The sequence below is a fragment of the Pseudonaja textilis genome, chromosome 1 (assembly GCF_049901715.1).
Source record: "Pseudonaja textilis isolate UNSWEBS1 chromosome 1, rPseTex1.2, whole genome shotgun sequence".
NCBI classification, from domain to species: domain Eukaryota; kingdom Metazoa; phylum Chordata; class Lepidosauria; order Squamata; family Elapidae; genus Pseudonaja; species Pseudonaja textilis.
The window spans coordinates 117,837,163-117,853,772 of record NC_141990.1 but is presented as its reverse complement, the minus strand read 5'-3'; the positions used below and the strand labels follow the sequence as shown (position 1 = coordinate 117,853,772).

The 16,610-nt window shown below is 36.6% G+C and overlaps 1 protein-coding gene across 3 annotated transcripts in view; it reads left to right on the top strand.

The window, feature by feature from the left end:
- ADGRB3 (adhesion G protein-coupled receptor B3) overlaps positions 1-16,610 on the top strand; it is a 517,279-nt gene that overhangs the window by 486,621 nt on the left and 14,048 nt on the right. For all 3 annotated transcript variants that reach the window (XM_087915807.1, XM_087915799.1, XM_026695170.2), the window contains 2 exons: positions 2,194-2,233; positions 5,405-6,048. In XM_087915807.1, coding sequence (XP_087771933.1) covers positions 2,194-2,233; positions 5,405-6,048 — 684 coding nt within the window. The remainder of the gene's footprint in view (positions 1-2,193; positions 2,234-5,404; positions 6,049-16,610) is intronic.

The following is a 16,610-nucleotide window of genomic DNA, read 5'->3' as shown; positions in this document are numbered from 1 at the left end:
ACCCAAAGCCATTGGAGAGTTTGGTGGCCTTCTACATCTAATATAAAAAAATAAATACAATTCATTTTCGGGTGCATTTCAGATCTACTATATTTTCTTGCATGCAAAAGAGGCTATCAAAGGAAAAACCCTTAGGTCATTTGTAAGAATGAAGATGATGACTATGAATGGTGATGATGATGACGATATAACATATTCATAGTACATTCAAGCATTATTATTATAAAATGGCTCCCAATTATAATCTTGCATATTGCAAACTGACCTTTTATGTTTTATTAATTATTATGTCAGATGCTGTCTTAACAGGATTTCCTTAACAGGGTTTCAACTATTTTTGTCTTAGCTATGTTGAATATATTTGAGATGGGAAAAGTGGCATATAATTTGAACTGAAAAATAATAAATAAGTACATGAGAGCGAGAGAAAAGATTTCATGGTCACTTTCTAGCCATCACATTAAAATTACTATGGTTTTCTCTCTCTCTCTCTCTCTCTCTCTCTCTCTCTCTCTCTCTCTCTCTCTCTCTCTCTGTGTGTGTGTGTGTGTGTGTGTGTGTGTGTGTAAAATTACAAATAATTCCATATACTTCCTAGTATATACTTGAAACGATTTGCTTATCGCCACATACTCCACTATATTTAGGGTACAGCTAGTCCTCAATATACAACCACAGTTGAGCCCAAATTTTCTGTTGCTAAGCGAGAGAGTTTTTCCCCATTTTATGACCGTTCTTGCCACAGTTGTTAGATGAATCACTGCTGATGTTAAGCTAGCCACATAGTTGTTAAGTGAATCAGGCTTCCTCATTGACTTTGCTCATCAGAAGTTCACAATAGGGGATCACAGGACCCCAGGAACCTGTAACCATCATAAATATGTACCAATGGCTAAGCATCCAAATTTTAATCACATGGGCATGGGGATGTTGCAACAGTTGTAAGTGTGAAAAACAGTCATAAGTCACTTTTTTCAGTACTGTTGTAACTTTGAACAGTCACTAAACAAACTCTTGTAAATCAAGGACTACTTGTACTGAACTGTTAAGAAATAACTCATATACACCAAACTAACTGACCAGTTTAGCCAAATGTTCAATTGAACATTTCTCCCCTACTTGTTTCCTACCTCCCAAAATGTAGCTGTTTCTGTGAGCTAAAAAAAAAAAAGGCAATTTTTAAGGTGGCCATTCATTTCAACTCAAGCTTTTCTGAGGTACTATATATATATTGTGCAGTTATCATAAGGTGCATTTCAGAAATTGTATCACAATCATTGCAAGGGAAAAGTTTACAAATAATCTGTAATTTCTACAATCTCCAGTACTTTTCTGTCTTCCATATTGGACGAATTGGTTTGACTAAGCTGTATGCAATAAGAAGTCACTATTTCTACATGTGGAGGAGTTACTGTGAATAAAGTCACAGTAACTTCTTGTTTTCTAGAGATTTGGGGAAACCTCTGGAGCATATTAAAGCAAGGGAAATTTCTACTACAAGAATAGAACTCTATCCACATGGCATCTATTGTAGCGTGCAATTAATAGCAACAGTAATACTCTTATTTTCAAACAGCTACTTACCAATAGTTTTAAATTCCTGCACAATGGTTTCAGTAGTTAAAAAAAAAACATTCTTTGACACTAATCTTCCTAAAGACCAGTTTTTTCTAATCTGGAATTTTCCTGAAGCGTTCAGTCATTCTTGTCTTAATTCTCACAATGGCTGAGAATTTGAGTGACAGTTTTCAGATGGGGAAATATTATTCTAAACTAACTTAACATTGTCTCATTTTAGCTGTGGTCATGCAGTGATCATGTGTAGTTTAGCTTTAGTGAGAGAGATATTAGAAGGAAATGTGATAGCTGAGGTTAGAACTGAATGCTATAGCATCTTCTTCTTGGTATTTGTCACAAGAACAGATACTTTTCTGTTCTTCTGTAATATTTAATTACCCAAGATGGTGTCATAGCTCAGTAAATTATTGTGCTTGTTATTTCATTTCAAATCATTGGCTGGAAGAATGAAGGTTCAATGCGCTGTGTAATGATGATGTAATATACACTATGGTACATGTTATGGACTCTAAGAACTGGGATGGCAACTCTGGGTCACATTCCACATTTAGCTTGACCTTCAGCTAATGATTGCTAACAGTTGTCTCATTTTACTTCTGTTTCTTATTGTTACAGACAGATTTTGAAAAAGATGTGGACATTGCTTGTCGGTCAGGTAAGGCTTTCCGAGCATCAGATGAAAAGAAAATTAAAAGTAGCTTTATCCTTCTGAATGATTTGATTCCTTTTTAACAACATATGGGTGCCTACAAATCTTAAGAGGTGCTCAAAATTTGATAAACGTAGTGTTACTGTATAAATTGAGTATTAGAAAATGTACATTTTTTTTAAAAGCGGATTGGGAAAACTCAGGTGCTACAAGGTTTTAAAAACAACTTCTCTGAGAGAGCATCTGAGCCTGTATACATCAAATCATCTGCATATGCAAGCGTGAAATGATTAGGAAAGAAAAGTACTTACAATTGGAGCAGAAGTTCAATTGATAAACATAAACCCATATAACTCCCACATATACATATGTATATTTTTTCCATATTCCGTTAATGCTGCGCTTGATTAAATATGGCTATAGCTCAATAAAACACCAATTTTCATCAGTCACAAGGTACTGAATATAAAAGAGTATAAAGTTCCCTTTTCTATAAGCTAGAAACTTTGCCCACCAAGTTCTTCAGTAAAAATCTAAGGGAGTGAAGATGATCCACCAGATCTGAGCTTCAGTTTTTATTTATTTTATTTGTATGTATGTATTTATTTAACTTGTACAGTTGCCCATCTGACATTTGTGGTTTTGTTTTCAAAATAATTAAAAGCAACCCAATAAATAATGAATAAACAAAATCCAAAAATCAGTAAATAACCCCTTTAAAACCAAGTTGAGAATCCAATTTTAAAAATCAAAATTACAACCAAAACAAAAACAAAAACAGAAAAAGCAGGCAAGGGAAAACCTCAAATATAGTCACTTGGCAGGCTCTAAACCATAATAGGATCCCCAGGCATATTTGGCAAAACCATGTTGTAGAGCCTTTCTGGAAAGACAAGCAAAGTTGGAACTAATCTAAGATAATGGGAGGAATGGCATTCAAAAGGCAGGAGCTGCAGCAGAAAAGGCTATCCTGGTTCCCATCAGATGGCACTTCTTTATAAACAAGATGTGTAACACGGTGGACCTGAAAAGATGGGGGGGTAGATGTAACTGGGGAGAAGCAGTCCTGCAAATAACAGGCCCCCGTGTTGATTTGGGCTTTATAGGTTATTACCAACACTTTGAATTATGCTTGAAAGCAAACTGGCAACCAGTGCAGCTTGTAGAGCAGAAGTGTAACATGCACAGATCTCAGAGCACATATAACTGTCTGCACTGCAGCATTTTATCCCAGCTGAATCTTCTGGATGCTCTTCAAGGACGGTTCCTTGTTGCAGTAATTCATTTGGGAAATGTGCAACTTGAGAGTAGACTTGCTTGTCCAGGAACAGGCACAACTGGCAACGTGATCTTCCTGGTGGCCCTCCTAGCTATAACTGCTATCTTCTCTTTATGTAAGAATTGTGAGATAGTTGTGAGGTAGTTCAACCTCATCCAGCTCCACAGATGGTAAGACCCCAAAATCGCAAAACCCAAAGCCACTCAGTCTTGCCAGGATTGAGCTGAAACCTGTTGTTCCCCATCCATACCTCCACCATATCGAAACACCAAGAAAGGGCAGCCACAGTTAGTTCACTTAAGGTCAGAGGTATACAACTGGGTATCATCAGCATACTGATGATACTTCACTCTATGATGATGAATGACTTTAACCAGAAGCTTCATGTATATTCAAACAGGAGCAGAGTTCTCAAGCATGTGCTCACCCTCAAACAGTAGGAACTGGGGGCAGGTCTTCACACTCCCTATCAACATCGATTGGTACCAGCACCAAGGAAAGACAAAGAACTAGCACAATACAGTTCCATCCAGCCCCAACCCACATAATCAGTCCAGAGGAATACCATGATGAATGGTATCAAATATTGTCAAGAGGTCAAGAAGACCAAGGATGAATGCACTACCCCCATCCAACTCACAACAGAGGTCATCCAAAAGCATGATTAGTGCTGTTTTCCTCCCATATCCACCTGAAAGCTAACCGAAAGAGGTCCAGATAATCTGTTTCATTAAGATTCCTTTGAAGTTGTTGCACAACCACTTTGTCAACAACCTTTCTTTAAAAGGGGGGGGGGAGGTTAGAGATTGGACATAGGTTACCCAAAATAATTGAGTCTAGTGATGGTTTCTTGAAGAGTTTCTCTTGTGTCAAACACAAGAGAAACTCTTCATGGCAAACTGTAAATTGTTCCAATCAATGTGCTTATATATCACAGCAAACAATATGTTAATACTGTTTCATTAAGTTGAAATGGCTTTCTTAGTTTCATTTGAGCTTGTTAATTACATCTGCACTTCATAATGATGCCTTTATCTCCCTTCCTTTAGCAATTTAATGATACTGTGATTTTTAGCTAGATTTTCGAAACAGAGTCATTCATTCAATTCCTTAAAACCAAAGGAAATGTGATACTACTTCCCCAAACATTTCTGCTCAAAAACTATAGGGAGAAGCACTCTCTTGAAAAAAGACAGTTTTATGGTAAATAGGACCAGACTTCATCATTAAAAATTGACGATTTAAAATCTGACCCTCTAAATGAAAGATTTAATAAAAGGTGGCTGGCTGAAGTGATTTGACATTTACACTTAGGAAAAATCTAATGACCCTTTTCTCAAATGGATTTTTATCCATTTTCGTTAAGAATTACATTACAAGGAGACTTGAAATGGTCTAGTCCTTCTCATCTATATCCTTGCTTCAAGGCAAATAGTTTTTTATTTAATTGAAAATACAAAAGCAATCACACATCTCCTAATAGAATAATTTGTCACCACATATAATTCTCAGTAACTATACATGTTATAATATCAAGACGAGTCTTGATTTCCGCTAGCGTACAAGGAAAAAAGGGAAGGAAAAAATGGAGTAGATCCTAAAATAAATCATTTTCCTTCTCTCATAATTTAATCCTAAATGATTGTCCTTTTCTTTGATATGTATAATGTCATAATTGCTTTGTTTAAAACTTTCCAGCCTTCTTCAATTTGGCCCCCTCCTTTGTCCAGGCTGAAAGCAGGTTGAAAATTCAAGAACTGTAGTTTCTACTCATCTGTGGCCAAGTTGAAGAAGGTTGATCCAGCACAAATTTGAGTTAAAGACATCCTTTCAGCTGGTGTCCAACTTCTAATTTGGGAGGCATTTATCAATTTGTGCTCCTGCTCTTTAATTCACAGTTCTCCATAAGGACATTGGGCCATGCCGAGCAGCTACGATAACAGGCACCCTATCTAGAATCTCCCTGAATGATGATGAAGAAGAGAAGACAGCCAACCCCGAAGGAATGAACTATTCCACGTTGCCCGGGAATATAATTTCTAAAGTGATCATTCAGCAGTCGGGAGGCATGCATATGCCCATGAGCATGAGTGAATTAGCTAACCAGTGTCTTAAAAAAGACAACTCTGAGCTACGGCGAACTGTCTATTTATGTACTGATGACAACCTGAGAGGTGCAGACATGGATGTAGTCCACCCTCAGGACCGCATGATGGATAGTGACTACATTGTGATGCCTAGAGGTTCAATGAACACACAGGCATCTCTGAAGGATGACAGCAAGTTGAATATAGGCATGGAGACCTTGCCTCACGAAAGGCTTTTGCACTACAAAGTTAATCCTGATTTTAGTATGAACCCAAATGTAATGGACCAGTTCAGTATGAGTTTAGATCAACATCTCCCCACCCAGGAACACATGCAGAACTTGCCTTTTGAACCTCGCACAGCTGTAAAGAATTTCATAGCTTCCGAGATGGACGATAGCACAGGACTAGCAAGAAGCGAAACAGGATCAACCATATCAATGAGTTCTTTGGAGGTTAGTGGTGTAGAAATGGAGTGCATGCATCCTGTTTTCGTTGTGTCAAATACAAATGGGAATGGCTTCCTCAGCCTACACACACACACGCATACCAAAAACAAGCAGCATGCAACAGTTTTGTCATGCTGCTGGAATGTCAGCCCTACACCCTACAAGGTAGACCAAATCAGGAGGCCAGCTTCACCAAAAAAATTAGAACTATACTGTATTGAAATAGGCTGTAGTATCAGAATCTTGCAAGGCTGTCTATGTTTCCCTTCGTTCCCTCTACTCCTATCTCTCTGGGCTTAATGCATGTTTCTGCAGTTATTGTTGTGCTGATGGCTTATGAAGAACTTTCCTTGTTTGACAGCAATTTTATAAAAGATTGTAATTACAGAACTAAGAGAAACTGAACAATAAATGATAAAAAGTAAAAGGGGAAGGTGCAGGAAAAAAAAGGTGGGGAAATAAAGAAATAGAAAAGAAAAAATATTAGAAAAATAAAAGAAATATACAAGGAAATGACTTCCCCCTTTATGATGACAGGTGTAAATAATTTTAGTAAGGTATCCTGTTATATTAAATATAACAAGTAATTTTCTTCCCATGTCTCCCTTCCTATATATAAACAAATCCATGACGCTACTGTTTCAGTTCTGGTTGCCACCAAAAGTCCATTAAGAGTTACCAGAGACAATATCTATTTTAAGGTTGATCAAATAAATCAACTCTATATTCTTTCCTTATACCTCTAAGAGCCTGGATCTTTAGTCACTTCAAATAATATCACAGAATTTGATTTATTTTCACTTTTTCTTTATTATTAGGCTGGTCATACTATTAACTAACGTGATGAGGCAAAGCATTGCTTTATTAACTGTTGTATTTTTGTTTGAATGATGGCAAGAGGCTTCTGTGATTCAGGGTCTAGGCCTTGCTTCTTGTACAACTTGACTGGCTTTGCATTCTATGCATCTCGACATTTTGAATGGACCTTGTTAAACAGAAATAGAGAGGTCAAGAGAGGTTCTAATGTATTGTCGATATTTATCATAAATACACATGTCTATATATATGTTATCATCAATGTGTGAAATTAAGCATTTGGCAGAATATCTAGGAAATCTGTAAAATGCCAAAAAAGGGCTGAAGTATGAAACCCTTCCTAGGTATCTTGTGCAATGTTGAAAAGCAAACCACCAAAGTATAAAATAATCCCGCTAAAATGTTATTCTAGCCTTCCTTGTTGGAACAAATAGATCAATATGGGACTTTTTTTTTCCAGAAAGAAAGCCCTGTGCTTTATTTTGCATTTATTTTTTAATTTTCATATATGTCTTTTCAATAAAGGATTAGAGTTAAAATTAGGGTTAGGGTTAGGCTAACCCTAACCTTAATTCTTTTCATTACTCTTTTTTTCAGACTTTGCCTAAATCATTCTTGTCATTCTGCATAATGCCCAGATATTGTATACAAAGCCTAGAGAAAGTATGTCACATATTAAAATAACACAGACATTTTACCCTTTGCTTAAAACATCACTTTCTATAGATTTCCTAGGCACTCTATACAATGTCAACTTTTCACACATTGCCAATAACATATACATGAAACGTATTTCATGCTCTACAAGAAGGCCTCTTACAAACACTGAATGGCTGAAAAAATTTGGACTGGGCTGTTGGGGTACCTTTGTAGGACTGAGTGATTTTCAGACAGCTTTTTCCTGCTTCAGCAAATTGGGCTTAGCATCCAATAGACAATTTCAAATTTAATTGAAAAATAGCTCAGCTAACTTCAAGAGAGCGTTCAAATGAATACTAGATAGTTATCTTGAAACGGGACTTAAGATTTAAGATTTACCTTTTTAAAAAGTATTGTTGTCATCAACTGCACAAGAAAAAAGTAAGTCAGACTGCTGAGGGCTGTATTAATGAAGAGTGGAAGGGATTGGGAAACTTGACTACAAATGGAAAGCTCTTGGAGGCAAAGAAGCAAGTCAAGGATGTAAAGGAAGCAGAAGAATGGAGGAGAGAAGGCACAAAGTGTCACCAGATCTAATGGGATGCCTGAAAAAGGGTGAGAAGAGTTAGAGCAGCAGTTAAAACCTAAGGCAGGGGAAACAGGCCCTTCCACAACATTGTAAGGTTTTCCTAGTCCCAGGAAACAGTGGTAGGAGAATAAGAACCAGGTTTGGACTTTTCAGGATCCAGTTCAGCAGAGCATCTGCTGATGGGAATACTTTCCTTCCTTTACTATGTCTCTAAAATCATTGACAATATTGGAAATCTTATACATTTGTTGGTTTTGTTCGCAAGGGATGAGGCATCTCCTTATACTGGTCGGCAATAATTTCTCTGTTAATGTTGCTGTTTCTTGGATCCAGCAAATGTTAAGTGATGGTTAAGCATTCTAAGTCATTTACTATTGGTATTTGGAACAATAACTGGCATGACAGAACCAGATCCGTGTCCCTCTTTTGTCTCTGTAATATCCCTTATGTATGAATGCAAATATCTTAAAGCAAAGTTGATAACAAGAAAAGCACATCTAGAGAGCAAAGCATGAGACTAGAAGCAACTCTGCTTCTGAATTGCTTTGCATTTCAATTATCATAGCATTCATTATTTTCTTATATCATTGGTTTGTTCCACCTAGAAGGTTAAAGATATAATCCACCCAATATATGAGAGAAAAGAAAATATTCAGATTTTTTTTTAAAAAAAAATCAATCTATTCCATTTCATAGCATACTACAGACTTCAGTACAACCGTATTGAGCTGGCATTCATATTATAGATGGATATATCACTTCTGTGAAGGAATATAGTCTGGAGTTGTAGGAGGGAGGGACTCTTTCACAGAGAGCAAAGAGACAATGAAGCTCCTTGCCCTCAGAAGTTGTGGGAGCACATCACTTGAGACTTTCAAGAAGAGATTGGACTGCCATTTGTCAGAAATGGTGTAGGGTCTCTTGCTTGGGCAGGGGGTTGGGCTCGATGACCTACAAGGTCCCTTCCAACTCTGATTATCTGTTAAATCTGCTTGGGATGTCTGGTGGGCGGAAAGAGAACAAGGCTGGACTCTCCCTAGCGATTCATAGAATATATTCTAATATTATCCCACATCCTGTGCCAAATATGAGTATTTGGTAAAACCCTGTTTAAGTTCTTCCTTATAATAGAACAGAATAACAGAGTCAGAAGGGATTTTGGAGGTCTTCTAGTCCAACCCCTGCTCAGGGAGGAAACCCTATACCATTTCAGACAAATGATTGTCCAATCTCTTCTTAAAAACTCTAGTGTTGGAGCATTTACAACTTCTGGAGGCAAGTTGTTCTACTGATTAATTGTTTTAATTGTCAGGAACTTTCTTTTTAGATCTAGGTTGCTTCTCTCCTTATCTATATACTGTATAAATATCTAAAATTATTTCACTTAACTGTTTAGTCTGGCAAGATTCTGTTTGTAGGCAGAAAGCAACTATTCAGAAGTAACTCCAAGTGTCATTCTCAGTTGCTTGGACCTGACAACATCTGCAGAAATGTCTAGTTTTTGGCATGTTCCCCCTTAGTCAAAAGAAGGACTCACTAAATGCTGCCACTGAGTGTGCATTTAGACAGATGACATGTTTCTCAAAGTTCATTGTAATCATAACCCCAACTATCTTGACAGCTTTTTACATAATTTACATTGCCATATTATCGTTACTTCTGTGTAATTAATTAGTTGTGTTAGAAAAGGGCACTGGTGTGATTTGCGGCCTGTGCTCATCCATTTTAAAATCTGAAAATGCAATACCAATTATTGTTAGATGCATAATAAAAGTGAGGAAAGAGTGCCAAGGCAATCAAGGGAATTGTTTAACTAGGAAATTAGTTACCAAACTATACTAAGGCAAACAAAACTTCCAGTTCCTGGTTTCAGCAGCAATTCTGAACAAATTTTTCAGGATGCATTCAGAGTATTTTGTACTTAAAGAAGAACATAGAAAATGGATGATTTATTATTTATTTACAATAAGTAAATAGTTCTTAGTGGCTTTGATCTTTGAATATTTATTTTTACTGCAAGTATCAAATGTACATTGTCTAATTTGATTAGACATATAGCAATTGTAGAAAATGTAGGATTATTTTTATACATAGTCACATACAACAGAAAAAAAAAACAAGTAATGTGACTCATTTAACACCCCGGCTCCTAAGAAACATTGATTGTAAGAAAATAGCATCCTATAATGATATATGTTCACTTAGTGCTTCAATAACTATATTATTTAGCATGGATGAACAACTTCAATCCAAAAATGATTAGGGAACTGGAAGCTAAAACATATAAAGAACAGTTGATGGAATTGGGTATGTCTAGTTTGATGAAAAGAAGGACTAAGGGTGACAGGATAGCAGTGTTCCAATATCTCAGAGGCTGCCACAAAGAAGAAGGAGTCAAGCTGTTTTCCAAAGCATCTGAGGGCAGGACAAGAAGCAATGGGTGGAAACTAATCCAGGACAGAAGCAACCTAGAACTAAGGAGAAATTTCCTGACAATTAATCAGTGGAACAACTTCCTTCCAGAAGTTGTAAATGCTCCAACACTGTTTTTAAGAAACTTAAGGAAGTTTTTAAGAAGAGATTGGATAACCATTTGTCTGAAATGCTATAGGCTTTCCTGCCTAAGCAGGGGGTTGGGCTAGAAGACCTCCATGGTCCCTTCCAACTCTCTTATTCTATTCCTATTCTATTCTAACTCAAAGGCCTCAGCATTCTCTAAAGTCACCCAAAGTGGGAACGGTTAAATTGTTTAGATATCTCAAGGGGAATAGGACAACTTGTGACAGACAACTCACTGCGGCAAACTCACTGCAGCCAACTCACCATGGCCAACTCACCACGGACAACTTGGCGCAGGACAACTCTCCACAGACAACTCACTCGTTGCAGGACAATTTAACAATTCTACTTAATTATTTAAAATAAATAAAAATTATTTCAACTTTTTCCATTCACTTATCATTCTGTCATTTGCATCATTTCTTTAATGATTCTATTCTACCGTTTCTTTGGTATTAGGGTAACTCTTGTCCTGCAGTGAGTTTTTCTGTGGCGAGATGGCCGTGGCAAGCTGTCCTGCAGCAAGTTGGCCATGGTGAATTGTCATAGACCCATCTCAAGAGTGTGTTAACAGTCAAATAGGTGGCTTTATTGACAAAGGTTGAAGGCCCCCATTGCTCCATTACAAACTCCAAATTCTTCCAAATCAAGATGATTTTTTTCCAGTGGATTACAGGTAGTCCTCAACTTATGACCACAATTGTTGCTAAGAGAGGCAATTGTTAACTGAATTTTACCCCATTTTACGACTTTCCTTGTGACAGTTGTTAAGTGAATCACTGCAGTTTTTAAGTTAGAAACTTGACTGTTAAGTGAATCTGGCTTCCCCATTGACTTTGCTTGTCAGAAGGTCACAAAAAGTGATCGTGTGACTCCAGGACATTGCAACCATCATAAATATGAGTCAGTTCCAAGTGTGACCATGGGGATGCTGCAACGGTTGTGTGAAAGTGTGAAAGGCCTTCAGGCAAAAATGTGGCTGCTAGGAAAACATTTCTGTTAACAAAATTTTATTTGGGGGACTCCAAAATGTTATATTGATATGTGCATGTATAATTTTTTTCAATTTTAAAAATTAAAATTAAGTTTTAAAAACTTTACATGTATACAATAATAACTAGGACAATTGAACACGAATTAATTGATATTACTGTTAGTAAAACTATACTGATCTGCTACCAGTGCCAAGCATTTCTCAAGACAGTTATACCAATAAAATAAATGATGAGGCCTATCATTAATCATGATACTATTGCAAATAATACTTTTTTAAAATGTGCTATTATAGACTCCTTCATGTGTCCAGCAACCAGTGTAAATATATGTAAGCATGAACTAAGATACTGCAAAGCATACACATTTACACAAATAATAAATAGGATCTGAATCAAAATTAAATAAAAATCCCCACTACTATTAACCTATATTTATTTACAACAGTGGCACAAATAGAGCAATACAATAACAATACAGCATAAATACAGCAATGCAATAACCATGAGTTATGAAGGAACACTAAACAATAAATCTAAACAATAAGTCTAAAGAACATAGTGCACACTGCTAATGTGACCTATATATAACCACTTGAGGATCCACAGGAAAAGATGAACATCAGCTGTAGGTTATAATTTGTCCATGACTTTATTGCTATGCATAGCAGTAACGATGCCAATAAATATTAAGGAAAGAGAGCTATTCCATCCATTCATACAACCATCCTACTTACTACTCAAGCCTGGCTACTTACATTCATTTGTCTTCTTGATCACTCTCTCACCATTAGGACCTACTGTATACCACAAAAAAATCTTAGACTATTTTTTTTAAAAGATATTAGAAAACAAGTTGTTCAAAATTAGCTGGATGATTTTGTATAGAATAGAATAGCATACTTTATTGGCCAAATGTAATTGGACACCCAAGGAATTTGCCTTGGTGTAAATACTCTCATTATACATAAAAGAAAAAATAAATTCGTCAAGAGTCGAGAATTATAAGGTATGACACTTAATAATAGTCATAGGGTACAATAAGCAATCAATCATACTAGGAAACAGCCAATATAAATCGTAAGTATACATTCCTCTAAGGCATGGTAATCCAGCCTTTTGGCTTGCCTGGACCATACTGAGTGAAGAGGAATTGTCTTGGGCCACAAATAAATATATAATATAGCCAATGCATATAAATCACATAATGTTAAAACTTTATGATCTTGTGGGGCTGCATTACTAGCTGTCCAGGGCTACAGGTGACCCATGGGCCACAGCTGCTCTAAGATACTACTAGGGAAGGCAAAACCACATTCATCTTCATTTCCTTTCTGAATTGTGAAGGTAATTCCTTCCCAAGGCCCAGTTAGGTAATCAGTGAAATGAGTTGATAACTTTGACTACGTGAGCTGGGGTGCATCACTGGAATGAAAGCCATTTCTCACCGCTCCCTCTTAGAAATTGCTGCAGTTTTGAATCTCAAACATTTTAAAATCTGGATCTTTGAAATGATGCAAAAATTGTGACTCAACCAAGTCCACGCTAACTCCAACAGGCTGTGAGTTGTAACAGAAAGACGTGGTCTGAGATTGAAGGAATCTCATTCCTTCCACACCAACCTGATCTGATCCCAGCATATTCCCACTTATTCAAGAGTCTTTACCAAAAAACTTTTTAGAATGAATTGGAAATTATTACATTAACGTTTTCTCATGGCTTGTGTTCTCTGCAGAGATGACAAGCAACCTTTCTTTTAGTTTGATTTCGCAGTTTCAAAGGAAATCTCTTGAAGAACCACCCCTTCAGTCCAATGTGCATGCTTTTAAACTGGAGAGTGCTTTGAAAGAGTATAATTAGACAATTGGATGTTAAGCAAGTTACAGCAGGAACTAGCTGATTTTGGCTAATTTTCAAAAAACTAAGCAGGGTGGGCCTAGTGAGTCCTTCAATGGGAGATCCCATGTCTGTAGACTAAATAGGAATTTGAAATAAGACGGCCTAGAAGAGGGCAGAGAGAAGCCACTTCCATTTTTTTACCAGGGAAACAACCTGTAGTCACCACAAAGCTATTGATCTTATTTTTACCTGGAAGGAAAGTTGTAAATTCCAGGTGGTTTGATTCACAGACAAAAGAAGAGGGGCACTTAGGGAAGAAGAAATCCAAATTAAATACATCTCACTCTCGCTCTTGCTCTCACTTGCTCTCTCGCTGTCTAAATGAAACAGAAAAACACATAAAATATGGCGGCAGTCATAGATCTGTCATACATTTTCAGGAGAGGCATTTTCCAAGAGACATCCTGCTAGAGAGAAAAAAGCTCATCCTCTCAAAATGAGCAAAATAACTTTCCAGGAAAAATTGCACTACTGTAGAAGCCATTAAAGCTTTGAGCAGGAACTTTTACTTCAAATAATGTTCTATTTCAACAAGGCAATAGGGCTTACCAAATATGTTCAGTATTGAGATGAATGTTGTGGGGGAGAGGAATCTGGTAGCAGATTTGTTTAAAAGTAGGGTCTTGGCATCTCTCTCTCTCTCTCCTTCTGATAAGCAAAGTCAATGGGGAAAACAGATTCATTTAACCACCGTGTTACTAACTTAACAACTTCAGTGATTCATTTAACAACGGTGTCAAGAAAGGTTGTAAAATGGATCAAAATTCATTTAACAAATGTTTCATTTAACAGAAATTTTAGGCTCAATTACAGTAATAAGTGGGAGACTACCTGTACAAAACAGCAGAAAAAAAGAATTTAAAAGCTTGTACTTTCATGGAGTTCCTATTTTACCCAAATACTTCCTGTATTCTTTTTGAAAGGTAAGGCAGAATTATAAGAATGAAATCCATCAGTCTTAGGAATAATGCAGGTACTCTTTTGACTTTTTTTTCAATTTGCATACCAGCAAGTGGTGTCCGATCCAAAGTACGATTATGTTGTAGGACCAAATGTTGTACTTCCCTCCAAGTGCTTTGTTTGGAAACTTTATACAAACATATTTAGGGCTTAAATTTTCCATTGCTGCCGATGTTTGAGGAATTAATTAAATAAAACTCCCTCATTGGTACTCTATACAATTTAGCATTTATTCTGTCCCATATAATTTCAAATATATAGTAGGTTGATCTTATGGAACTATTAGGAAGCAGCCATTTTCACTACATTCATAGTATGTTTATTCATACCAAATAACTCCTCTATACCTACTTAAATTGGGGGTTAATCACCTGCCAATCTTGCATTCATCCTTCTTAACTAGGACTGCAAAAACAGGAAGACATATATAAGGATATTTAAGGCAGAAGAAGAAACTATGTTCACTTCTTTTACAAGAAATACCAAAAGGGACCAAACATTTCACCTCTGCTTTAATTTTGTGGAGGGAAAAGCAAATTCTCTTTTGCCTCTGGAATGGGGGCCCTGGATATGAAATTTAATCTCTCACTGACTTATAAAACATTGATGAAAGAGATTTATATTAATGAAAATGCAGGTGCAAGCTTTGCCAAAAACATTTCACCAAAATGTTGCATTTATTCCTTCCATTAAGGCCTCCACTGCCTGATGTATTTTGAGCAATGTCTGGCGTAATGAATCAGGTTGCTGATTAGATGAAAGCACACAGGAGGCATTTATCCTCCATTTCACCCCAAAAGAAGTTTCATGAGTCATTGGGTTGGAACATATCTTCCTCCTGCCAACAGTGTAATGCAGGTTGGGCTATGAAAACAATCCTTCTCTGCTCTTCTATTTTTGTCCTTCATTGAGCAGAGTTCAAAGTTGATCTAGAATTATACCAAGAAAGCTCTCTCTATGAAGAGTTGCAAGCTGAACTGATCCAAAATTAACTGAACTGAAGTCTTCTTTTTCTCACATTTTAGATTCCTCCCCAGCCTATTGCCTGAATTTATATTTTATCGTAGTTATATTTACCTGGGTAATTAAAGAAGTGGAAAACGGTCATCAGTTTTTCTTTTTCCAGTTGTTAGGGTCTGGGAATACATTAAACTTGTTCCTGATTTCATCCTATTATTTTTAATAAGTAGCTTTTCAGATATCAGAAGTTTCAGACAGAACCCTTAAGTAAACATCAGACTCTTGCAGTTCCATAAATGGTATTGATAGATCTCTACTTTTCTATAATAAATTTTAATAACAAATAAATCATAATTCAGGAACCTTGTGTGACAAAGGATGTGTATGTGTCTCACTTTAAGTGAAAGAGAGAAAGTAAATTCTCCTCCTGTGAGCTAAGTTGTCACAAGGCCCATGAATTATGATTTTTTTGTTGAATGAGAAGGACCAACTCAATCCACCCAGCCAGCTTTCATGCCTAAGGCAGCAGTAGAATTTACTGTCTCCTGGTTTCTAGGTCAGCACCTTAACCATTACACGACACTGATTTTCCCTTTATCTGACTCTGTTCAGATGTAAACTAAATTATAGTTTTTTTGTATCTGAAACATGCCTCATTTTTGTATACTCCCACTGCAGTTCCTTTTCTCCCGTCCAGTTACAAAGATGTTAGAACCTTTCATGTCTATTGTCAGTCAGCTACAGTTTAGCATTTCATCCCATGACTAATTTTAACAATGCATTGTTGAAAGAAGTCAACTTTAGGGGTTGCAACTTTGTCCTTTCGATAGATGGAATATTTCAGACTTGGCTCAATTTTGTTTACTTCCTGTGACATTAATCTGGGTATAATTAAAAATAAGCAATGCTGGTAATTCATATAAAGGCAACATCTTTGCAGCAGAGGCCATTTAATTCCCCCCCCCATTTCTTATCAGTACCCTAACTTTTTATGTGTGCATGTCAACACACAAGAGTCTTATATGTGTTTAGGCAAGATTTATTTATCCCCATATGTGAAAGAAATGTGCATTTGATTCAGAAAAGGAGGACAGAAATAACAAACTATTACAGAAAAAAATATGTGTCCTGGAAAAAGTAGAAAGTGTGAACTC